The 26620-nt window shown below is 38.2% G+C and overlaps 1 protein-coding gene across 1 annotated transcript in view; it reads right to left on the bottom strand.

Moving 5' to 3' along the window:
• Positions 1-280: 280 nt before the first annotated feature.
• The window catches only part of LOC140617525 (alpha-2-macroglobulin-like), a 41685-nt gene continuing 15345 nt past the window's right edge, over positions 281-26620 (bottom strand). Inside the window, exons 14-36 of the mRNA XM_072799097.1 lie at positions 25654-25796; positions 24883-25032; positions 22379-22546; positions 21832-21940; positions 20161-20281; positions 19247-19475; positions 18179-18299; positions 17506-17627; positions 17094-17145; positions 13108-13191; positions 12661-12837; positions 12254-12341; positions 10512-10668; positions 10093-10167; positions 9493-9673; positions 6875-7098; positions 5128-5346; positions 4838-4965; positions 3835-3925; positions 2554-2622; positions 1265-1367; positions 740-781; positions 281-399 (exon numbers count right to left, since the gene is read on the bottom strand). Coding sequence (XP_072655198.1) covers positions 383-399; positions 740-781; positions 1265-1367; positions 2554-2622; positions 3835-3925; positions 4838-4965; positions 5128-5346; positions 6875-7098; positions 9493-9673; positions 10093-10167; positions 10512-10668; positions 12254-12341; positions 12661-12837; positions 13108-13191; positions 17094-17145; positions 17506-17627; positions 18179-18299; positions 19247-19475; positions 20161-20281; positions 21832-21940; positions 22379-22546; positions 24883-25032; positions 25654-25796 — 2870 coding nt within the window. The 3' untranslated portion in view covers positions 281-382. The remainder of the gene's footprint in view (positions 400-739; positions 782-1264; positions 1368-2553; positions 2623-3834; positions 3926-4837; positions 4966-5127; positions 5347-6874; positions 7099-9492; positions 9674-10092; positions 10168-10511; positions 10669-12253; positions 12342-12660; positions 12838-13107; positions 13192-17093; positions 17146-17505; positions 17628-18178; positions 18300-19246; positions 19476-20160; positions 20282-21831; positions 21941-22378; positions 22547-24882; positions 25033-25653; positions 25797-26620) is intronic.

Here is a 26620-nt window from a genome sequence, read left to right as displayed (position 1 = left end):
TATTTCTCTTTATTATGGAAAGTCTTTTCCATGCACTTTGGCTTTTTCTTAGGGGATTCCTGTAACCAAACATACTTCACATTCTTACAGTAAATAATCCAGTACTTTGCCTGCAACCTCTAATGAAGCCTACTTAGACCACCATCACTGTAATGTTTTTCATTTTCTGAAGTCCCTCAACCCTTGATTGCTATGAATTTTTAATCTCAGAATTCTATTGGGGATTATATGGAAATGTAATAAATGTCTATTGTGTGAATGAGGAAGCAGTGATAACAACTGACCAGAAAAAAAAGTTTATTCCTCAAATCTTCATAGACACAAAAGTTCCTCAGTCTGTGGAATGAGGACACCAGCAAAGAGGTTTTCACTGACATGGTCTTCAAGCATTTCCATGATCTGTGATAGTGGAAAAAAGAGAGAATCAAGATGGAGTTGGGCTTCCTGAACAGTGAATGTTCCATCCCTTAGGTCTGGGTAGCATATTGCCTAAGGAAGCCTGATTAGCACAGTGGGAAATGAGATTTATTACTTATAAGTATCCAACAAATAAACCTATGAACTATCTGAAATTTGCCCAGCAGCGGCCCTTTCCCGATAAATGCATTTTTCTATAATAGGTTGCACTGTGAGCAAGATGGTGTCTATGAAAAATATTTAGCCAGAATTTTATGGAAATGTGAGAGACAAGCCAAGCGGGTCTGACTGCATTTGGAAAGAGTGTGCATTACTTACTTACCCTTGCTGCAAGGAGCATTGTACTCAGCAATTGCAAACTCATCTGAATCAAAACAAAACCATTAGGTGAAGTGAGAGGGAAAGAAAACATCTATGGGATGCAAGTCAGTTAAAAAATCTTTTATTATGGGAAGAATTGTATCAGAAACATAAGTATCCATTTGATGTGTTGCTTGCTGTCTTATATTGCTAACTCTTCAAATACAATATGTTGTATTTCTCTTTCCCCTAACTTCTGAAAGTTCAAATGTTATACTTATTTAAGTCTCATGTTGTCTTATAGTTAACTAATCTGAAGAAAAGGGAACGAAACATCCCACAGGTGGTCTCTATTAGTAGTTGATGTATTTACACGATAAGATAGTTTCTACAATGTATGTATAGAAGACAGAGAAGAATCAGACTTGATGGAGACAAAACGAAGTAGTAAGAATAATTAGTGTAATAATTTGCCCCTACACATTTCTCAAATCTAAATTTTTGTGATCAGAAATTTAATTTCTAAGTGAAGGTTGTTCATACTCACCTGTCTCATAGTAATCATAGACTTTCACTATGGCTGGCTTCAGATCTCTTACTGGGACATCTTGCAAAACCATGAAGGACAAGCTGAGTGTCTGATTTGTCACCTAGAAAGCAAAAGGAAATGACAAGCTTTCTTCTCTCTTCTTTGAATGAGTTTAATTATTCATCTACTTCTGGGGAGAAAAAACCTTTTTTTAAAAAAATATTTTATTTATTTATTCATGAGAGACCTCTCTCTCACAGAGAGAGAGGCAGAGACATAGGTAGAGGGAGAAGCAGGCTCCATGCAGGGAGCCCGATGTGGGACTCGATCCCAGGACTCCAGGATCATGCCCTGAGCCGAAGGCAGATGCTTAACTGCAGGCATCACAAGAAAAAAAACCTTTTTATCAACTAATGGTGTCCTTAAGTTTTATAGAAAGCTTCCAGGGTGCTTGAAAATATCCCTAAATTTTTCTTAAATAACTCAAACAATTCATATACTCCTATCAATGCTGGTATGTGCATTCTATTTATAATGGGTGAATGACAATATGATTTTTGTTGGTTGAATGGCAATGTTCATTTTTACAAATCCAGTGATTTTGTATAGTTTTACTCCTCTATCTTGTAGAAATACTGTGTTGACTTAAAAAGTAATATAAAAGGTCGATTGTTACAGCCTTATTACATTTTCAAAACACTTGTAAAATAAAATGTCCATTAATATATGAATAAATAATGTTAGAACACATAACTATAAAATGAGATTGGTTTATTGGTCAACTCATCTTATCATTTTATGGTGCATCCTTGCTGAAATGAGTATTTTCCCCTTTTATACTGTTGATGTGCTGTTGAAATTGAGATGTCATTTATATAATTGATGTATTTGAAATATAATACATAATTGACATATCAACATCCACATAATAATTGATGTTGATATAATAATAGAAGGAAGAAATCATTAGATTTACCATTGGATTTCTTCCTTATATTACTCAAAGCTTCAAAATAGCTTATGGACATAACAAACACATTGTATAGAGAATTTTTTGCTTATAACATTCTGGAAGGATTTACATCCCAAAATTATAATAAGCTATTTCTTCCCATAGTTTCACATGAAATGTGAATAAAGGAGAGGAGAATATTTACTGGAATTAATATTAGAATGCTCAAATTTTTGCCATGGAGGTGATGTCTCCAAAATGCCCTGATTCACATCCTTTAGAATAGGATTATTATAGTCCTCTTAGAGAGATTATTATCTGTATTTTTTTGCTACTAGAGTGGCAGGGCTCTTACCTTATCCAGATAAATCAACACATGGTTGTTGCTGACTTCTGTTCGGCTCACATGGCTAGATCTCTCAAGCTGAAGAAAAGTAAGACATCACAAATGTTAATAAACAGATGAAACCTCTGGGAAAACCAGAGAAAAGAAGAATTGTTATTACCAAATTAAGCCTAAGAGGAAAGTTTCTTCAAGTGATTTTTGTAAGTGAAGAGGGTAATGTTTTCAAATTAAAAACTGAAAGATAATTGGGATGCATGGGATGCAGGGTTTGATATTAGTATGGTACATGACTATGCATAAAGTTGATATATCTGAAGAAGAGTGAAATAAATATCCTAAACTTGGGAATTCCCCATATTTTGATGTTCAGTTTACATTTTATTCTTTTGTGAAGGGCTTTTTTTCTTTTTTTAACTTTATTTTGTTTTCTCTAACTTACAGCAATTTCATTTTTCTCCGAACTTCTGTAATAATTACAGTTAATATCTATTGGTCATTTTCATGTTTTTTTCTTTCTACTGGTGCATAAACTTTATCTCATTTTTAAAAAAATGTTTTGTTTATTTAAGTGATCTCTACACCCAGCATGCGGCTTGGGACCATGAGGAGATCATGCTCTTCCTACTGAACCAGCCAGGCGCCCCTAAGCTTTATCTTCTTAAGAGTCTAAGCTCCATGAAAAGTGGGAACCTGCTGACCTTCTAGTAGATGTGGCTCATAGAAAAGAGCTGTTTGTAACATGAAACAGTCCCTTTAGGTGTATCAAAGCAATGGATGAAAGGGCTGCTGGAGCTGGCAAGATCACCACATCTGCCCAGAAGCTCAGGAGGCTAAATGAATATTATACCTAATATTATATTATCCCAGTCTTAACCAGTTGTGGAAGAATGACCACAGAACTCTGTCTCAATTGGACAGTTAAGTTTAAAAGGAAGACTGGTTAATGATGAAAATGTCTCAGAAAACCTTCAGAGGGAAGGGTGAATGTTTTGTGGACCATTTGTGTGTGTGTGTTTTAATTTATTAGTTTTTAAAATAAGTACTTTTTAATGGGAACAACTTGACCAAAAATCTGTCACAGAATCTTGAGATCCATTAAAACAAAGTTTAATGAGGAAAAAAAACCCACACCAAAAACCCTAGTATACAAGCATGTTAAATTATATTTCTCAGATTGGAGAAAGTATTATTTAAATCAGAAGTGATTTAAAGTATTTTAGTATTTTCTTAGTGTGAAGATACCTAAAACATCAAATAAAAGAGAGCCTCCTGAACTTATACTAGACCTACCATTTTCACTGTTGGTTTCAGGGGAATGAAGCCAGATACCATCTTCACGTCAGTAATCACCATATTGGATTCAGGACGACTCCCGGTGTAACTGAAGAATTAGGGAAGAAAGGAGTTAGGGTCTTCTGTGTTGTTAAATATTCTCTTTTTCTATGCCCATAGCAAGCCCTTACAGCCTTCAAAGGTATATGGAAGTCTTCCTAAATATCCACCCTATGTGGAAGACGGTTGTGCATTACAGTCTCCAGGGAACTTGTTAAAGCCACAAAGACCAGGCTGTCCCCTAGACCTGATGAATCAGGACTTCAAGGGTGTGGACTCCAACCTCTGTAATTTAAGACAGTAAGTGATGCATAGCTGGGTGTGAGACCTCTAACCTTTGCCACTTATTTGGTACGTATACTTTAACTTTTTTTCCTGAATCATATCCCCATCAAGGCTAGAATACTCTTGTGGACAGACACATTTTTTTGGTAAGCCCTGGAGCTACTTGAATACTGCTGCATATATATGTATGTTCCCCCCAAATTGATTATTTTGTATATAACCTGAGAGTTATTTATTGCCAGTAGTAATTCTAACTAGAGAGTCACTACTTCCTTCTATTCATACTTTTCAGGAATTCTCCATCTCTGCCCTGGATAGAGCAAAGATAATATAGAATTTCATTACAATAGAATGAAATCAGAGGATGAATCGATTACATCAGAATTAAATCAGGAATTCAGGTCAGAGGCAAGGGCTAATATTCTTTTGTTTTTAGTTATTGTTGAGGGGAATTAATCCTTAAATAATGAGGTTTGACAATCATAGATCCTGGAGGCAGGTGATGTGCGATGTATATAAACCCCACCATGGAGAAGTTCTGTATGAGCATGAGGACGCATTGCTTTCTCAATAAATGTAGTGCAACCATTTATTGCCACACTGCTCAGCTTTGGGAGGAGTTCCAGTAAGAGGACTCGTTGTTATATCTATGAGATGATTAATTCAGAAGTCTCACCTGACATTCAGCAAGATATGGAAGCTGGTGTGGGCTTTGGGTCTGTCACAAGTTTGGGGCAGAGTCTGTACCTCCAAAGCGAATGGGGACTCTTCCCTTTCTGGAAGAATATTGTACTTCAAGGATGTCTGTGGAACATCAGAGACAAAAATCTGTGTTTCTCTCTTCACCGGCACCCCTCCCAACTTCCTCAACTCTTTTCTCTGATTTGCCCTATCATTTGCTGAGTTAGAGGAGTTTTCGGTGAGAACAGTTATGTGGACACTGCCCCATGTCCCCAAGAGTCTCACCTGGAGGTAGACACACCCTCCTCCTGTCACCGTCATGGTGTATTCCTCAGGCACCTTTGGCAATGAGGTCTGCTGTAGTAACAGGCGGTTGTCATCGTCCACTTGGAATTTTGTGAAAAATGTCCCTGAATATTGGATGGTCACCTGGGTTGGCTTCCCAGTCCTGGTGAAAGTGGCTGCTCCGTATCTGGACAAGGACTGGAGAGCCACCACTGTGTCCTGGAAGAGACGAGTGAGAGAACCTGCATCGTCATGGTAACCTACTGAGGGCCCAAAGGCCCATGTTAGCTGATTTCCTCTTCCCTGCTTCCCTCACTACTTAAATATTGGAGTTCTAATTTCAAGATTGGTTATATTCCTTAGATAGATAGCAGACCCACAACATTCACATGTGTGCCTTGGACTGTATGCTTTGGAAGCTTACTTTATTTCTCAGAAAATTGATCTTTATTTATAAATATTGTGGGATATGGAATGTGGAAAATATATGTGAATGGGAATCATTTACTGGCATTAGCTATTTGCCTAAGAAGTGTCACTTGATAATCATGGTCATATCTGCCACCACCCAACCACAGTTCAGTCTGGCTCTCATTCCAGATTAAACTCTACTCTGCTGCTGAGGTCAGCGCCTGAGAAAATCTAAGGCCCTTTGCAGTCATCATCGGGGTCATGCTTAATTATAAGTATTTTCTTGATTTATGGAATTTTTTGGCTCTCTTTCTTTTTTAAAAAAAGATTTTATTTATTTATTCATGAGAGAGATAGAGAGGCAGAGACATAGGCAGAGGGAGAAGCAGGCTCCCTGTGGGGAGCCTGATGTAGGACTCGATCCCAGGACCCCGGGATCACAATCTGAGCCAGAGGCAGATGCTCAGCCACTGAGCCAGCCAGGTGTCCTTGGCTCTCTTTTTTATTGGAAGTCTGGATTCCCCCCATCCCTGCATGCCATATTCTCAATTCTCGTCAGCATTCAAATCTGAATGACAGTCTTTAAATAATAGATTTCTAAGAAAGAATAGCTTTTAATAAAAGTATTCAGTTTTTTCCATTCATATAGAAAAATAAGAGATTAAGTACTATGGACAAAAGATGAGATGCCATTTTGTCATATTCTCTTTCGCTTTGAGGTTTACCCTATAGGCTAACCTCTAAATTCTCTGAAGAAGAAACTTCCTGCTGTGTACATACTAACAAATTTTTTTATATATAAGATTATATAGTTAGGCTTAGGATGTTGGTACAAATAAAGAAAGTTCTTCATGCTCCTGGTGAACAGATGTTTGTATAGTAAGAGGTAACTAGTGGAAGCATAAAATGTGTCAGCTTTACAACAAGCCAGTTAAAGGGGACCTACAAATAGAGACATTTGCAAGGAGAGATTAGTGGGTTTCGAGTAGCGTTCCTGGGAACAGTTTGGAAGGCACTCTTAGAACTTCCAGAAGATTCCAGAAGGTAGATTCTTTTTTTTTTTTTTTTTTTAGTTCATTCTGCTCTGACCATTGCATACAGGGTCCTGTTTCTTTAGAAAGATAAAGTTCTTGTTGGGAAGAGGGGGCCATGATGATAACAGGGATAGGGTGCCAGAACTGCAGGCATTCTTCCTTATTTCTCACCATCCCTGAATACTAATAATATTTTCATTTCATGTAATTCTCAACTTCAGGTTTTCTTCTTGCATGTCTTTACATCTTGTTCAAAACTTTGTTACCTAAAGGTGAAGTAAAAGGTTCCGGTAAACACAGACCTGGGTGGAGGAGAAGCCCCCCTGGGAATTCTGTTGCTTTGTGATCCACTTCACGATGCGAGAGGCAGAAGTCAGCTCCTCTGAGGTCGGGGCAGGCTGGGCCACGAGGTAAGCCAGGAGCACATAGGACGTCATCTCCACCTCAGCTGAGGGAGCCCGGGGTTGGTAAAAACGCTCCACTGGTGCCCTGGGTTTCTGAGGTCGCTCCCAGTGGACGGAACTCTCTGGAGATGAGAAAAAGAGATGTATGAGTGACTACATATTCTTATTTAATTTAAGGTGAAAGTACCTAAACCAGAGCTGAAGTGAGGGATACGTTGCAATCATATTCTCTTGAACCCGATCTAGATGCTTTTTCTTCTGTGTAAATCTGGACTTGGTTGGTCTCAGCCAGCCTAAGGCAGATGATTTGCCAGAGTCCGAAGCCCACAGTCGTCCAAGTTTTCAAATGGTTGCTATGGTTGGGTTGTTGCAGAGAAAGAGCAGAGCAAGTGCCCTCACCGATTGTGGTGATTTCCTCTGTCTGATGTTAGCCAGACCTTATCTGGGCTTTGCTAAATTTTCTATAATTTTTTCTATAGCGGTTTCTTGTGATGATCACAGATGACCCGAGGTAGTAGAGTTCATCCTCCTTAGGCCAGAAAAAATAACTAATCCTTAAGATACCAAAGGCTGACAAAGGTGTGAAATAATGGGAACTGATTCACACTGCTGTGGGAGAGCTAGCGGGGAATATCCAGCAAAGGGCAAGATGTGCTTAGCCTACTAATCAGCAATTCACTTCTCGAAGGATAGTTTAGAGAAACTCACACATAGGCTCAAGGAGACATGTCTATGGGTGTTCACTGCTGCATGGTTTGCAGGAGGGACAAATAAGAAAGAAGAAAAGATCCAGGCGGGGAGACTCCTTAATATAAATTATGGCCTATGTGTATATTGCAATATATCATGTGGCAGTGAACGTAATGAACTACAGGCACTCATAGAGGGGACTCCTATTAGTACAATGTTGAATTTAAAAAAGAAAAGGCGAACAAGGAAACAAGATGCAGAAATACTGAAAGGTGTAATACTGGTTATCTAAAGATGAAGAACACGTAAAAATTCTGAATGTTGTCTAGAAATGCATATGCAGTAAAAATAAAGAAATCCATGGAAATTGTAACGCTAGATTCCAGGTAATGGTTACCTCTGGGGGTGGGCGTGGTACACACGGAATTTTTCCTGTACTGGTAATTTTGTATTTCGTCAGCTGGGGGGAAAGTATAAAGTGGTTTGCTAATGATTCTTTGAGCCTTTTTGTATATCTGAAATATTCTCAGTACATTTTAAAAATGAGCAATTTTTAAAAAAGATTTTATGTATTTATTCATGAGAGACAGAGAGAGAGAGAGAGAGGCAGAGACACAGGCAGAGGGAGAAGCAGGCTCCATGCAGGGAGCCCGACGTGGGACTCGATCCCAGGACTCCAGGATCACGCCCCCTGGGCCGAAGGCAGGTGCTAAACCGCTGAGCCACCCAGGGATCCCTAAAAATGAGCAATTAATGGCACTGCCAGGGGAGAAAGGTAGAATATGATTTATTTGGATAAAATATTATCATTTGCATTTTATTTTCTATTTCTTTGATCCATCTGTGATCAGTGTATACATAGAACTATTGTGTGAATACAAATAGATTCGTCAACATGATCAGACTTGTGATATGAACATAAAATACCAGAATTTATTTGTGAGTGACTTCCTTCAGCCCTTTCTTATGTTTAAGATGATATGATGCACCAGGTAAGGATTGGGCGAATATTAAGAACAGCTATTGTGGGGGATCCCTGGGTGGCTCAGGGGTTTAGCGCCTGCCTTCGGCCTAGGGTGTGATCCTGGAGTCCCGGAATTGAGTCCCACATTGGGCTCCCTGCATGGAGCCTGCTTCTCCCTCTGCCTTTGTCTCTGCCTCTCTCTCTCTCTCTCTCTCTCTGTCTGTCTATCATAAATAAATAAATAAATCTTTAAAGAAAAAAAAGAACAGCTATTGTAATCATAATGGGTAATACTTCTATAGCACTTACTATGTACCATTATATAGTCTACTAAGTGCTTCGCGTGTATTAATTTACTTAATATTGACACAACCCTGTGAGGTAAATACTATTATTATCCTCACTTTACTGATGAGGGAATTGAGACACAAATAAGTTAAGTGACTTGCCCAAAGTCCCATAGGTAAAACGTTTTGGAGCTAGTCTCCAGAGGCTGAGCTTCTCACTATTAGAGTATACTGCCTCTTATCTTCTGATGTGTGACTTGCTTAAGAAATCACCGATTTTCAGGACACCTGGGTTGCTCAGTGGTTGAGCATCTGCCTTCAGCTCAGGTTGTGATCCCGGGGTCCTGGGATCAAGTCCCACATCAGGCTCCTCGCAGGGAGCCTTCTTCTCCCTCTGCCTATGTCTCTGCCTCTCTCTGTGTCTCTCATGAATAAATAAAATCTTAAAAAAAAGAGAAATCCCCGATTTTCTAATGATATAGACAAAAGAAGAGGGGGTGCAAGGAATCACAGGAGGTAGGTGTGGGAGGATATAGAGAATGGGGGATGGGAGAGGATCTCAGATGTGTACTCACCTTCCTTCACAGCTTCCTCATTAAGTAAGGTGAGTATCTCTCTCCTCTTTTCCTGGTTACCTGCCAGGGCAAAAGCGTAGGCCAACAGTGCCTTGGTGTAGACATGCTTTCCATGGGGTCCTTCCTTTGCTGACTTCCAGGCTGACTCCAGGCAGAACAGAGCACTGCGGACAACAGGGTGCTGAGGAAAGAGAACAAGGAGGCAACCAAGCTATGTGAATAGGGATGCTAACATTCCTAGGTAAACACAGATCATTTTTCAAATGCATGTGTCCATCTGTTCTCATTCTTTTGGATAGAGAGAAAAATATTTTTATGCTATTATTACATTCATAGGGTGGACACACAGGCCATATTTTTAGAATTCATTTTGCATGTGTATATGGCAGTAGTGGGAGGTCTTAGGGGAAAAATAGCTTAGAGGCTTCACTGGGATAGTGTAAATCTTTCTTAATGGATTGGCCAAATTTTCAGTTGACCTGGGAAACACCAGCGTGGCATAAAGGGACATGATTTTCAGTAGGGTGATTGTTCTGAGCAGGGCAGCAGTTTCATTGCATCCAGAATGATGGCTCAGCGAGGGAATGAGGTGGTACATACAGTGGTTGAGAGAGGGATCTCCAGAAGGGCAATGGTGACGTAGGCAGAGAGGGTCACTTCGTCTTCCACTCCACCCTGTAACGGTGAACAAGAGAGAGGGATTTGAGTAATTTAACTTCTGAGAATGCTCTTGATTGGCTCTTTGCATTCTACTGTGTCCTGGAATTTATCCTTACTCATATTCATCCCCAGGGGACAAATGATCCCAATCAACCTAAGTTCTATCCCCTCTTTCTTGGTACTATCCAGGCTTTTAAAATTAATCAATTAATTAGTTAAGCAATTAATTAGTTAATTAGTTAACTAATTAATTATGTTAGTTAGTTACCTTTCCTAAGGAATTCCTACATTATTACTTCTTCTCATCCCTGTAGACATCGTAAATGGACAAATCGAAACTAACTCTGAGAACACCCCACCTTAATGGCATTGTTGAGCAGAGACCCGGAACTCCTGAAACAGCCATTGTCCTTCTGCTTTTGGGAGAGCCACATGAGGGCTTGGGTGATGTGTGCTTCATCAATGAAGATATGGGTTCGAGCTTGGGCAAAAGTCTTCAGTACAAAGGCAGTGAGCCTGAGCAGGGGGAAGGAGATGATGATATCTATGTTGTTACAATAGTTTTATAACTATGGCACAGTAAAGGCTTCGTGTGACATGTTTATATTGATGTGAGTCACCTGACAGGCATTCCTGTGTGTTTGGAACTCCTATCTCCTTTAGACTGCTTGGTTAATCTGCTAGATCTAGTATTTCCTTGCTAACTCATTTTCCCATTGCTACAGAGAGTCTAAGTACTTCTGATGTTACTTAGTTTTACTTATCTGAGTAAGGTTTGCCATTTTTCTTCTCTAGAGATTTCCATCTGTAGACGACAGAATCTTCTTATATTGAAAACTGAGTAACTGTGAACCGCTTTGCTTTGCCTTAGCGATTTAATTTATTCATGTATTTTTAAGTAGGCTCCACACCCATCGTGGAGCCCAACAAGGGGCTTGAACTCATGACCCTGAGATCAGGACCTGAGCTGAGATCAAGAGTCAGGTGCTTAATTGAGTGAGCCACCCAGGTGCCCCATGCCTTAGGGATTTTATTTTATTTTTTAAAAATATTTAATTTATTTATTCATGAGAGACAGGGAGAGAGGCAGAGACATAGGCAGAGGGAGAGGCAGGCTCCCTAAGAGGAGCGTGTTTAAGGACTCAATCCCAAGACCCTGGGATCTCGACCTGAGCTGAAGGCAGATACTCAACCACTGGGCCACCCAGGCGTCCCTGCCTTAGGGATTTTATTTTTTATTTATTTATTTATTTTTAAAGATTTAATTTATTTATTCATGAGAGACACAGATATATATATAGAGAGAGGCAGAGACACAGGCAGAGGGAGAAGCAGGCTCCATGCAGGGAGCCTGATGTGGGACTCGATCCCGGGTCTCCAGGATCATGCCCTGAGCCGAAGGCAGCACTAAACCGCTGAGCCACCCAGGCTGCCCTGCCTTAGGGATTTTAAAGCAATGTTTCATGTCACTGGGTCCTCTTCATTTCTTTCAGAAAAAAGGAATAAATTACTGAAGTTATTTGTAGTCAAGGTGAGTATGATCTAAAAACATATTAAAAGCTAAGCTAACATGGTTTACCTAGAAGTTATATGATACAGTCACTGGCCATATATTAAAAAACTGGGAGCTATTTTAGAAAAAAATGACGATTAAAAAGATAGCTATTTCTGGGTATGTGGGTGGCTCAGTCAGTTAATCACCTGAAATTAAGTGTACGGCCCTTGATTTTGGCTTAGGTCATGATCTCAGGGTCATGAGATTGAACCCCAAGTCAAGCTCTGCACTAAACATGGAGCCTGTTTAAGATTCTCTCTCTCCCTCTGCCCCTCTTCCTGCTCGTGTGCACCCTTTCTCTCTCTCAAAAAAAAAAAAACTATTTAGAAAGAATACCTTTTATTAACAAGATGAATTTTGGGGACCAATCTAACATACGTGTATTTAAATGTCAGCTTCTCTGTTTGTTACCTTGCTACTCTTGGTATATTATTTATTATAACCAGCTATAGGTTTAATAATACATATCTGACAAGGTTACTAGGAATATAATTGTGAAAGAGCTAGTACAAAAATAGGACCTCAAAAAAACTGTCTGTTCCTTACCAAGTATTGCCCTTATTCTTGCCATATTGCTCTCCAAAGGTGCTATAGGAGCCATCACGGTGTTTGTACTTCAGCTGTCTCTGGTAACCTAAAATGGAAGGTTAATGAAACAATATGATAGGTTGTATGCATTGTGGCCAGAGAAATTACTAAAATGCCTTGGTCTCTCTTATGATAGTTCTTAAATTTTGCTGTCCTATGTTACAAGGTTCTTAAACCTTTATTAGAGACTGGACACTGGATAATAACCACAAAATTAATTATTATAGCATTCTTATCATAGTAACTATGGTCCTCTGATAAGCTAACATATCATAGAATTATTAAGTAATTCAAGTCTTTTGGGAAATCCAATCTATTGTTAAAATAACACCGAGAAGTCTTCACTCACTCATTTAATCACTCACCAGTATTGAGGTAACCAATGGCCTTGGACATGACTTCTGGAGTCAGCTGGTGTGTTTTATTTAGATAATTCAAGACATAGATGTTGGGAGCAAAGAGGACCATGTTCTGTTCTCCACAGCCATAAGGCATTCGGAGGAGATTCTGTATGTTTTGCATGGCAGATCCCAGTATGTCTCCTAGGGAATTGGAGAGATGGGAGGTCATAAGGCTTATATATTATAATCTATCAGAATCATTAAGAAGAAATGAATCACTTTAGGAAGATTGAAAAATGAAGATTTTTAGGAAGTGTGAGTTGTCCAGGGACAGAAGTATGATTGGGAGCAATCCAAAGCAGGAGGGGAGAATCAAGTTGACATTATAGTTGGGATTTCAAGTATTTATGGAAAAGAAATATAGTAAAAACTATCAATGTAGTAGAATAATTCACTAGGGCCAGAGCTTACCCAATACTGAGATGGAGGCTCGAGCAGATTCTTCTACTACATTCTTTGGCAACTTTAAAGATAATTGTTCAGACACCTCAGCATCTAGAGGAATAATGAAAATTATTTCCACCATATATCTTCCTGAAGAGCTCCAAACCAAGAATCCAGAACTGTATCTTACTTACACTTAGACTTCTGAAAAGTTGTCCTCCTTACAATATTCCTGCTTTCAAAAATATATGTATCTTAAATGTGTACCGACAGGATTCTGAGATTTCCAGAAATTCTCCTTCCTCATCCCTCTTTTCCCCTGCATGTAGAGTGCATTCCATAAGGCTACAAAGTGCCCACGAGGTTGCCTCTGCTGTAGTCATCCTGTGACTGGCAGGAGATGTAAGGTGATCTGTTTAGTGTCTATCCCTAACCTCCTTACTCAAAAGTTTTATGAAAAAACTCCTAATGTATACATAGGCAAAGGAAAAATCTCTGAAATTTCCTGAATTTTATAATAATGCTCTGCCTTACTGCCATCAAATTTCACCAGCTATGAAGGTAGTATTTCTATGGAAGCCCTAGACATGGAGTGGGGGTGAAGATGAACAGTGTTTGACTTACTGAAAATAAAAAAAATTGCTGCTAATAGGCAAACATTTACTGTTATTTTAGTATTGGTAAATTTCAGGACAATGAAAGAAAAATGTAGTATTTTCATGCTGCATCCCCTTGCTCATGAAATTAATATTGATATTTTTGCCAGAGGGTACAAAATTTCAATTATGTCGGAGGATTATGTTGTAGAGATCTCTTTTATAGAACAATGCCTACTATTGACTTAATTATAATTCAATTAATTAACATATAGTATATTATTAGTTTCAGAGGCAGAGTTTAGTGATTCATCAGTTGTATATAACACCCAGTGCTCATTACATCACGTGCCCTCTTTAATGCCTGTCACTCAGCTATTCCATCCCCCAACCCTCTCCCTTCCAGCAACCCTCAGTTTGTTTCCCATAGTTAAGAGTCTCTTATGGTTTGTCTCCCTCTCTGATTTCATCTCATTTTATTTTTCCCTCCCTTCCCCTATGATCCTGTGTTGTTTTTTTTTAAGATTAAAAACATTTTTTTTTTAAGAGAGAAAGAGCAGGCCCAAGCAGAAGGAGCAGCAAAGGGAGAGGGAGAATCAGGCTCCCCACTGAGCAGGGAGCCCCACATGGGGCTTCATCCCAGGACCCTGGAATCATGACCTGAACCAAAGGCAGATGCTTAATTGACTGAGCCAGTCAGGTGTCCCCTCTGTTTTGTTTCTTAAATTCCACACAAGTGAAATGATATGATAATTGTCTTTCTCTGATTATTTCTTAGCATAATATCCTCTAGTCCACCCACGCTGTTGCAAAATGGTTAAGATTTCATATTTCTGATGGCTGAGTAATATTCATATATGTATACACCACATTTTCTTTATCCATTTATCTGTCGAGGACATCTGGGCTCTTTCTACTGTTTGGCTATTGTGGACATTGTTACTATAAACAGTGGGGTGCAGGTGTCCCTTTGGATTGCTACATTTGTATCTTTTGAGTAAATACCCAGTAGTGCAATTGCTGGGTCATAATGAACCTCTATACTGTTTTCCAGAGTCACTGCACCACCTTGCATTCCAGAACAGTGTCTACTATTAACCATATTGTACACCTAAGCACTTGCCAATAGGATAGATTTCGTATTAAGTCGTCTCATCACACAAAAAAATATGATAATAAGAGAGTAAGAGGAAACTTTTGGAGGTGATGGATAGGTTTATAGTATGGATTATGGAAAGAGTCTTAGATGTACACTTATTTCCAAACTCATCAAATTGTATGCATTATGTTATTATGTTAATATATGCAATGTGTATTTAAATTTAACCACACAATTAAATACATAATATAATTACGCATATATTATTTGTATGTTAAAAAACTCTCTTACATTACCTCAAAAAAACTTTTGTAAGAAAACAGATGCCACAGAGGTAAAAGACAAATTACCAAGTGAAAAAAAATTACAACTTATTCAATAGATAAAGAATCAGTGTCATACAGATGAATCAGAAAAAAGACAAACCACTAAAACCTGAATGGTCAAAGAATATGACGATATTCATAAATAGTAAAAATAAGCTCATCCTCACTTGTGATTAGATTGAAAAAACAACAATATATATTTCATCCAAATTTTTCAAGGAAAATTTAAAACTTTGATGGTTAAAGATGGTGAGGATGATGCAGGGAAATATAAACTGGTGGGAATATTAATGTATTAGGTAATAAAAAAGGTCTTTAAAGATTTATTAAAACTTAATATACATGTCCCCTCTTTTTTTTTTAATTTTTATTTATTTATGATAGTCACACAGAGAGAGAGGCAGAGACACAGGCAGAGGGAGAAGCAGGCTCCATGCACCGGGAGCCCGATGTGGGATTCGATCCTGGGTCTCCAGGATCGCCCCCTGGGCCAAAGGCAGGCGCTAAACCGCTGCGCCACCCAGGGATCCCTACATGTCCCCTCTTAATTATGAATTTCACATTTGGTATCTACCTTAAATATACTTGCATCTGTAGATAAGGAGGTATTCAATCATTCAGTCTGGCAAATACTTAAAAAAATAGAGGAATAGCCAAAAAAAACAATCAGAACTGTGATATATTGGTAGTATGGCATAAAAAGGGACTTAAAGGGATTACCTAGTTCTATAATTTAACATGGTTAGATTTCTAAGTCAGGTTGCCAAGTAGCAAGTTCTAAAATGTTACTTAGTTATAGAAGTTATAGAATGAAACTTATAACATTTACATAAATCACATGTATATAAACAAATTCACCTGTGCATATTATTTCTAAACATATATAGATGATCATTAAAGTATTGAAAAAGATTGCCAAAAAAAAAAAAAGAAAAGAAAAAGATTGCCATTAGTGTGAAGTTTTGTTTTGTTTTGCAAAGGAGAATGTATTTTTGTAGTACATGGGCAATTAAATTAATTTTAATAGAACTACTTAATGATTATAATGCTCTAGATACATAAGAAATAAATCAAAATGAAGAAGTTAGGAATAGAAGAGAAGCCATGATAAAAGGATTTGGTGGCAAATTCACTCGAATGTTGAAATAAGGCTAAACAACCAGGCAATTAAGGTTTTAGAACACATTTTATATATTTGAAATCTTGACAGTACAATAAGCATAATAAACATAAATTAGGAGGTAGACAGAAAGGCAAGAAACACATGTATGATGTTGATTTGACATTGTTTGAGTTGAGGATACATTGTGTTGTTAAGTATTTATTATTTAATTTTATTTGTGTGTGTGTGTGTTGTTAACTTTCTTAGTGTAGTAAGTTTCTGTGTTTTTGTTTAGACTAGAAAATTCTCCATCAGGATAAAGTTATATCTTCTGCTGTGAATTTCTTTAGTTTCTTCTCAAATGACTGATAGAGCATGGTAGAATCAAACAAGTATTGATACTACAATAATAGTACAGACTAAGTCAATTCTTTCTTCAGGACATAGCATGGTCCTGTTATCAAATGCTGTTAGCTATGCAAAACTGAATGTTGGGGTGGCTTGAATTCAGCTACTCATATATTGTAATACTAAATATTCAAGGAAACATTCCCTTTGGCAATATTCATTGATTCTACTTACTTTCTACATAACCACATCATATACTGGTCAGAAAGATATTTGGGTGTTTACACAGGTGCTATAATTGATAAAGACTCAGAAGCATGGGCTAGGGTAGAATCAAACAAATAGGGATAGTCTAGGGATAGTCTCCTGATCAAATTATGTGGCTTCTCTAAGAACCAGGTGCCTTGTTTATCAAATGGTTTGATGGTTCTTTGGGTCTTAAGTCATAGGGAAGTGTGGGAATAAGATACAAAATTCTTTGAACTTAAAATGTTACAGAAAGTTTAGACAATACTATTTTAATTGAGATGAATGACTCTTACCTGATGCACAGAGCAGGGAGTTGAATGTTGTTTCCGTCTCTAGTCCTTCAGGCTTTAGGGAAAGAAAGAAAAGGCAGAGATGAGAACAGACATGGTATATTGATAGCAGAACCAAAATTTCTTAATAGTGAAGAGAAGAATTGGAGCTGACTTCCAAATGCATTACATAAACAAATCTATAAGTATAAGCAATATGAAGGAGACAGGTTGATAGATGAGAAAGTGAGGAAAAATTACGTAAATATCAAGAGAGAAAAATGGAGAAAGAGATAACAGATAGAGAAAGAGAGAGGAGAAAATATTGTGAAAAATTCTGTGATTATTTAGCCCTTCTTACCTAAAACTTGGAACCTTGACTCACCGTTGTTTTTATTGGCTCACCATGATCTATCAAATGGGTAGGCTTACTTACTTCAACCAGCAGGGATTTAATGATGGTGTCTTTCTTTCCATATTCAGGGACCACTGTCACCTCAGTCCCACATAGCTCTTGCGACTCCAGTGCCTCTGCACTCACGGTGAAATTCACATTTCCTAAAAAATGGTCAGTATAGATGAGCACTATCTCCTTTCTCCATGTCTCCAAACCTCAAGATTTGTAAGTGTTCAATGCTTTGTAACTTCTTTTTTTTTATAAAACCAGAGGAACAGGAATGGGAGGAGCATCAACTAGAGGCTAGTGACCCTAGAAATCCAAGGTGGCGATAGATGGAGGTAAAGGAAGTGAGGGTAGTCTAGACATCCTAGAATAAAAGACAAAGGACAAAACACTCTACCATGGTGTGTGTGTGTGTGTGTGTGTGTCTTTGAGGGAATTAGCACTAGATATAAGGATTCTACTGCTATATACAATCCTTTTTTTTTTTTTTTAAAGATTTTATTTACTTATGCATGAGAGACATAGAGGCAGAGACACAGGCAGAGGGAGAAGCAGGCTCCATGCAGGGAGCCCGACGTGGGACTCGATCCCGGGTCTCCAGGATCACACCCTGGGCTGAAGGCGGCGTTAAACCACTGAGCCACCGACCTGCCCTGATATATATAATCCTTGAGTAAAGAATTGTCCCTAGGAGACTGTCCCTTACCTAATGCCTTTGGCGTTACTGCCCAGGACACGGTTTGCCGGCCATTCCCACAGATGCAATGAGACTCTTGTTCCTTCTCCTGTACTAGGAATGCAGGATTTGGGTCTAGCTGCACACTAACCTGAAACCACATGTGAGACAGAGACAGATCACAGGGAGAAGGTGACCAAAGGGAGAATGGTTTGAAATAATGTATATTGGGGGATTGATTAGATTTTAGGTTGCCTAATACTTCAGATGATTCAAATGGAGAGCAACTACCTTACAGTGGATCTGACATCAAAATCTTTGTATTTTTGGATAACTACTCTTTCATGGGGTGAGACAAGAGATGAGGAAAAGTCATGATGGCATGTTGCCTGTGAGGGCTGTACTTCTCTGGCCTGGGATCTTGACTATTCCCTCAGGTCTCCCAGGAGAGTATATAAGATTTACAAATGGTTATAGTTTCGGTGGAGATCAAATACTTACACATAACTTTTTTTTTTTCTTACACATAACTTTTAAAGTAAGGCTTACTATAATTAATGCTATATGATATATGAAAGTTAAATATGTGAAATGTAGAAGTTTTTTTTTTAATTTTTATTTATTTATTTATGATAGTCACAGAGAGAGAGAGAGGCAGAGACACAGGCAGAGGGAGAAGCAGGCTCCATGCACTGGGAGCCTGATGTGGGATTCGATCCCGGGTCTCCAGGATCGCGCCCTGGGCCAAAGGCAGGCGCCAAACCGCTGCGCCACCCAGGGATCCCAAATGTAGAAGTTTTTTAAAAGCTTGGGGGATCTAAGACATGAGAATGAAGCGCGCTGATTTTTTATCACTGTGTCAGAAATCTTCATCGCATAAGCTTCCTAACCTTATGGGGTTGGGGTAAGGGTCAGAAGTTTGTTTTAAGTTGCAAGTATATGGAAATATTATCAACCATAGCTTCTATAACATATGAATATCTTTGAGAGCATTACTCCTCGGGTGAGCACATCTTACACTTGTATTTCAAAAAATGCAATTTTAAATTTACTTGGCTGTTACACTTTGTGTTCAATGTACGACAGAGAGCTATTTACCCGGATGCATTTGGAAAGGTAGTTGAGGACCGTGGCCTTGAGGTTGAAGGCTTCTCCACGGATCACAGAGTAGGGCATTGTGAGCTCCACAAAGAAGGGCTGGAAGGCTTGGAGGGAGGTGGGAAGAGAGAGACCAAGTCCAGTGTCGTTGGACAGACAGAGCGCCCCTGCCTTCCACTCCGTGATGGTATCAGGGACTGTCACTTCCACTTCAGCCACCCCTGATGAGCTGGGGAGGATAGAGATGCGAAGAATAGAACATAAACAGTTAAATAAATCCTTTCCAGGAAGAGAATCCCTATAAATAATTCTATGGTCATGACTTAAATGCACTTAGTAGAAATAGCAATGAAGGAGAGTATAATCAAGGCTTAAAGTTGGAAAATATAAGGAGTCCTTTCCTTCCAATTCTGTTTTCAATTCTAGTTAGTATCGAAATTCTGTTTTGACATATAATTATAGCATTATCTATTGTAGACAATATCATTATGAACTAAATATGTAATCTGAGATTACTCTTAAATTTTGCTCTTTGAAATACTTTTCCAATGAGAGCAGACTTTTAAGCTTTAATTCTACTACTACGGTGTGTAGTTGGCCTGACTGATTCTGTATTTAACTCAAAATTGTTGGCCAGGGAAGGATCTCTTATAGGTGTTAGTCTGTGTAGTGACTGGTCATATGTAGTCTTTATTCCCATTTTCTGGAAGTCTTTGATTAAATGTATACACAATTTCTTAGCTCTGATATAAATAGAATAGTGAGACTCTCATAGCAGAAGTGTTTATGTTAAACCCTTCCTGAAAACAGCAATATATCTAAAAGAAATACTTGGATATTGAAAAATTAGCTAAAAATGGAAAATGGTGAGAAGTCTATATTGTTGCCTTTTACATATAAAGAAAGTTGCTTACTCTACCACCACCAAATCCCAGATCCACGTCTCAGGGAAGTACTTTCGCACAGTTTCGGTGAGAGGCTCGGAAAAATGGACCATGTCTGTAAGCTCATGGGATCTTTGCAATTCAGACACTACTGTGGTGGGTAAGAGAGGAGACAGAAATAATGAATATAAAGATAAAGAGATTGTAATAGATTTTACAAAATATATAGACAGGGTAATGGAATAGACAGGAACCCGGAGAGGATGCTTCGGTGTTCAGGCAAAGCTTCTTTGAGGAGGTGATATTTTAGGTGAATTCTGTATTCTTCGATTAAGTTCTAAGTGAGCTGTGGGAAGAGAATCACAAGCAGAGAGCAGACACCTAGAGGCAGGAAGAGTTGGGATTGCCTGGGGAGTAGAAAAGGTATCCTCTGTGGTTACTGTGCATTATCTCAAGAGAAGAGAGATAGGACGTGGGTTGGGAGGAGGGCAGGAGTCAGTGTCCTTTTGGTGTGTTCCTCTGTGAGATCAAAGAAACACCGTATTCGGACATGATGACAATGGGTCTCAGAAAGTTAATAGGAGTGAAGGATCAAGGATAAAAAAATTCTTTATTTCCACAATGTGCCAAAAGTTCAGTCAGGTTCTCTCGCCTATTTACCTTCTGTTAATGGCATGCCAGTAAATATTCAATAGCCGGCTCTCTGAAAAAAATTTGTGCATATATATATATACTTGTATATACACAAGTTTTCTATAAATTCTACTGTAAAGGTGATAGACTTTAATTTATACATAATAAAAAATATATAATAATATTTAAATTCCACATCATCAGTTAATTTTCATTGAATGTTTTCCTGATATTTGACAAATTTTAGTTTGTACTCAATCTATATTCCACCATGATTTGACAATATCAGACTAGAAATAATGTTTGGTTACAATCTGATTCACCAGTAAAGCAGCCATTTCACTGACAAATGGATGTGACTTTGACATGAATATTGGCTGATAATTTGCGGATGTTAAAGAGTTTCCTTACCTAACTGGTGAGAATGTAGTGCCAACTTGTGAACATTTCTGTTTTGGTTTATATTGATCCTCTGCCTGGACATGATCTTTCCTTCTCAATCTTACATAGTCACACATCTCCATTTACCAGAGGCAGATTCTTTATGAATGACTTTCCTGGTTGCTCAATCAGAATTAATCCTTTCTTTTATACTGCATCTCTCTCTTTTTAAAAAAAGATTTTTATTTATTTGAGAGAGAGAGAGAGAGCATGAGCAGGGAGAGGATCAAAGGGAGAGGGAGAGGGAGAAGCAGACTCCCCGCTAATTAGGGGGCCTGACTCGGGGTTCAATCCCAGGACCCCAGGGTCATGACCTGTGCCAAAGGCAAATGCCTGACAGATTAAACCCAGGCACCGCCCTCCTTTTTTAAACGGGAAATACAGTTGACACACAACATTACTATACTTCTCAGAAAATTTTCCATAGCTGGCCTTTTATTCTTTTCAGTGTTGCTTATATGGGGGCTTGACACAATCAGAGTTTTGGGGTTTGTATTGCTTTATGATCTTGAGAAAGAACCTTACTATATCTGAATCACAGGGCCGTTTTTGTTAATTTTATCACATTTTATCTTTCAAAAAGTTCTTTTATTTGATTCAGTATATTAACTTTTATTAGTTTTTTACCTGGAGAAGCAAATAGTCTTCGAGATGAGTGCGCTACCATGTGTTCAGGCTGTTCACATACTTTGGGTTTATGAATCTTTGTGTTGGTGAATACCTTTAAGCCCATATCCTGCAAAGGAAATTATTACCTAATCAGTACATAATTATTATAAAATCTATATAAGCACAGACTTCATTGAATTTCACAATCCAATTAGCTTAATGTGGAACTTTTAGTGTTCATATCTGTAGAAGTGATATTGGTATACTTGCGGAGGTAATTTTATTCTGATGTTAAAACTCTTTTAACAGTAATATTTTATATATGTGATATTTATAAATGACACAAGGCAATGAATTTCAGGAAAAAAAAAAACCTTAATAGTCCAAAAAGTTCTACCCCTGGCTGTGTTGCTATTAGTAGATCTGCTACTATTAGTGACCTTGAAGTCACTTGACCTCTCTATGTCCCATTACTCTCAATTATGGCATGAAGGCATTAAAATACTTTTTTATATATAATATTTGTAAATCTTTAGAACAGACATCTCTAATATAAGGAATTTACCTTTAGGAAGCTATACATATCTTTTTCATTTGTATTTGATACAGGGGAATACTTGACTCCATTGATATAGATATTATGGTGATGGACACAGTCTCTATCATCTTCCTCCTGTTGATTTAAGCTCCCAGGGAAACCGCTGAGGTCCTTCACTGGTAGCAGGTTATAAACCTGTACAAATGCAAATGACAAAAAGACAAATCTATTTGTGGCTTATTCTTCTTAAGGGCAAAGAGAAAAGAAAAAAATAATCACAACCAGTCTTTGTCTGAGCACCATTATTGCTTCAGTAATTTATAGAGATGATTTTTTTTTTAAGATTTCTCTTATTCATTCATGAGAGACACACAGAGAGAGGTGGAGACATAGGCAGAAGGAGAAGAAGGCTCCCTGCAGGGAGCCTCATATGGGACTTGATCCCAGGACCCTGGGATCATGACCTGAGCCAAGGTAGATGCTCAACCACTGAGTCACCCAGGCGCTCCTACAGAGATGACTTTGAACCTGTTTCTTTTGAACAGTTTTAGAGGGAAAAGACAATTAAAACATTCCCATCTTTGTACCCAAACATCACGACAGTTTGTTACACAGTTCAAGGCAAACACTAGACTAAAACTAAAACTCTCTTGAGATATGTTGATGCCTGCTATAGTTAAGACATGGTATAAAACTTTAGGATGATAGAATACAATGATAGTTTTGTCTCTCCTTGTGGTTAGCAGCTGACCCAATGTGTACCAGAGTTATTGAATACTTGTTCTAAATTGGCACATCAATAAGTATATATCCTCTATATAGGACAGGACAGTATTTTCTTAGGTATTATTCATGCGAACAAAATGCTCCAGAGCTTCACCCAGTACATAAAATAGAGCAAAATGATGCTTTCAAATTAATTTGAAGGGGAAGAGTAAGACAGATGTAAAAATGCTGATAGAGCACAGAGAAATTATATTCAGAGAAATTCAAAACTGCTTGGCCAAGTAAGTAGTATAATGAAATTAAATGCTTTTTCTCAAAAGTAGTTCCTTCTTACTATTCTCTATCTCCCCTGTATGTTTTTTTCTCCAAAGCATATTATGTATTATTGTTTATATCATCTATGGAAATATAAGTTCCATGAGATCATGGCTTTTTGTCTTTTGAGTAGTTCACTGCTAGATCCCCAGCAGTTCAACAAACAGTGGGCACACCTAGAGCACAGCAGGCACTAAAAATGTGTTGAATGGATGACTTATGTTATTGAGAGCAAAGTGTTTCATTAGTAAAATACTCTCAAGACTTGGGTGGATTGGGCTAGTCTCCTACCCCAGGCCTACTACTAATTACCCGAAAACTTCTGCTTTTTTATTGACAAATGAATAAGTCTATCTCATCTATCCTTATAATTTAGAACCTCCCTGAGAACTATCAAATTATGTTGTATAAACATAAAATGTTATTTTTCCATGTATCCCTTTTGTTCCCACTATTGAATTGTATTTAATATTTCTTTTAGAAGACTTCTTTTTTAAAAAAAGATTTTATTTATTTATTCATGAGAGATACAGAGAGAGAGGCAGAGACATAGGCAGAGGGGGAAGTAGGCCCTCTGTGGGGAGTCTGATGTGGGACTAGATCCCAGGATCCTGGGATCATATCCTGAACCAAAGGCAGACGCTCAACCACTGAGCCACCCAGGAGTCCCTCTTGAGAAGAATTCTAATATTTTCAATTAAATTCCATTTGGAAGGACCAAAAAGTTAAAAGTATTTTCTTATAACTTCCTTTTTTAGGGAGTAAAATATAAATTTCCCTTTGTAAAATTTTGAGACTGAAAAAAATAAATCCTGTAAGTAAGAGGTTATTTCAGTTGGCTGCATATTGAAAATTTGAAGATACATTCAAACTGTTATTAGTATGTGTTGTTGTTTCTCCTCATTCCACTTGAGCATATGCTTGTGCTATTTCTTCTACTCACCCAACCTTTTAAAAGATTTCACTCATCAATATAATTTATCATATCGTAATTTATTTTTCCAAATTTTTATTCATCAGACAATGTATATCTTCCTTCAGAAATTGTGTTCATCTTGGGACATACGGCGTTTGATATAATTCTTATAAAAACAGAAATTTGATATTTCATATCCGTTTTAGTGCAGGTAAGTGCACCACTTTTGTTAGGCTTTTTCAAATATTGCAACTAGTTTGAAAATACCTATTACTAGTTTCCTAGAGCTCAAGGATTTCAGGGGCTTTGAATGGTGCATGACTGATTGATATTCATATATAAACACACATATACATATATATGTGTATAGGCATATAAATTATGTAAATACATATAAATCTTGTATTCATATGTAATATATTTCTCATAAAAAAAGTGCCCATGAAGGAGATCAAAACTCTAAACTAGAGAAAGATAATTTTAATAGATCCTATCTTACTCAGGTAAGCATTTCTCCTCGTTCTGAGCTCTTTGTGCAGCCTCTCCTAACTCAGGGGAGCTGCGGGGAACTCACCGAGGCAGCGGACAGCTCAGCTTCTGGCTTAGCAAGCAGCACACTTTGGTCCACAGCTCGGAGCGCGCACAGGGACTGAGGAGATGCTGAAATTTGCAGGTGGGCTTGTGAGGCCGGGAGACTTTGTGTTGGCCGGAAGCTCAAGTCCACCTGTGGAATTGGGGAGGGTGGTGGAAAAAACAAAAGTCCTGATTTAACTGTGCATTCACAAGCAAGCATTTCCTGAGTGTTCCTCACGTTCAATGCACATTCACTTTGTTTAACTTGGTGGTGGTTGGCGCTATGTGAGCCTTGAGGCTTTTTGTCCCCTACACTTCACTCTGATTCTCAAGTAGTAGTTGAACCATTATAATGATATCTAATTATTCTTATAAGTTATTAAATTTGAGATGCCTTTTTTTTTTTTTTACCTTTGGCACATGGGAAGGTGTTTATCAAGTACAGGTGGAATGTAAATGGTTCTAGATGCTCTTGCATTTTTCTTTGGGCTCTTTAGTAGTCTTAAAAACTTGCTTACAGGTTTTCCAACATTTCATAGTGGGGGAGCAAGGTACTCTGAACTGTATCATATAGTAAGAGACAATGTATGGGAATTTTGAACTAGGAGTCAAATGATATGGCTTCTTAGTGGGACTCTGCCCTTACCTTGCTGAAAATTTCTGGAAAATTCATTTAACCCCTCTGGCCCCAATGTTCACATACAGAAAATAATTGATAATAATAGCAACTTTTAGTTTTAAATGTTGAAAATTTTATGATAAAAAAACCTACCTTGTTGGCTAGACAGTTTTCAACCTTATATTTTGCAGAATCCCCAACTACTTCCCCATCAGGTAAAATGGCATAGATGAGTAATCGAGCAACGGGAGCAATGTCTGACTCCACGGGGACTGACATGGAAAAATGGCCTTTCACTGGAGCACAGAGAGAATGACGAAGTGATTATGGGTTAGACAACTCCCCAGGACTGACATGAAATTTCCCTGTTGCACAGAGCCACTTTTAGGAGCCTGGTCTGCTTAATGACTGTTTCTACTAATTGGTATAACAGGTATAAGAAAATGTAGATGCAATAAGTAAATGTTTACCTCTAAGAATTCTACACCTCTAAGAATTCTGGCTTTATTTTTAAAAAGGATTTTATTTATTCATGAGGGGCACAGAGAGAGAGGTGGAGGGCAAAGCAGGCTCCCTGCAGGGAGCCTGATGTGGGACTTGATTCCAGGACCCCAGGATCACAACCTGAACCAAAAGCAGATGCTCAACCATTGAGCCACCCAAGTGCCCCCAGAATTCTAGCTTTAGAAAAAACTTTATTGAAGGGCTTTCTTCTCTTACAAATCATATAACGGTTTCACACCAATTTTCAACTTTAGCTCATCTATATAAAGTTCTGATGCTATCTGAGGGTATGGAGACATCCAGTTGGCTACTATTTGATCTAGATTTCACACTAGAGAAGGGAAATAGAACCTGAAGGTATGTGATGTAATAGTAAGAGTTTAACACATTGTATTTTTTTAAAGATTATTTATTTATTTATTTATTCATGAGGGACAGAGAGAGAGAGAGAGGCAGAGACACAGGCAGAGGGAGAAGCAGGCTCCATGCAGGAGCCTGATGTGGGACTTGGTCCCAGGACTCCAGGATCATGCCTTGGGCTGAAGGCAAGCGCTAAACCACTGAGCCACCCAGGGATCCCCCACTAACACATTGTATTTATCCTTATATTTTATTT

The sequence above is a fragment of the Canis lupus genome, chromosome 25 (genome assembly GCF_048164855.1).
Source record: "Canis lupus baileyi chromosome 25, mCanLup2.hap1, whole genome shotgun sequence".
In the NCBI taxonomy this organism is placed as follows: Eukaryota; Metazoa; Chordata; class Mammalia; order Carnivora; family Canidae; genus Canis; species Canis lupus.
This window is presented reverse-complemented; position numbering and strand designations above follow the sequence as displayed.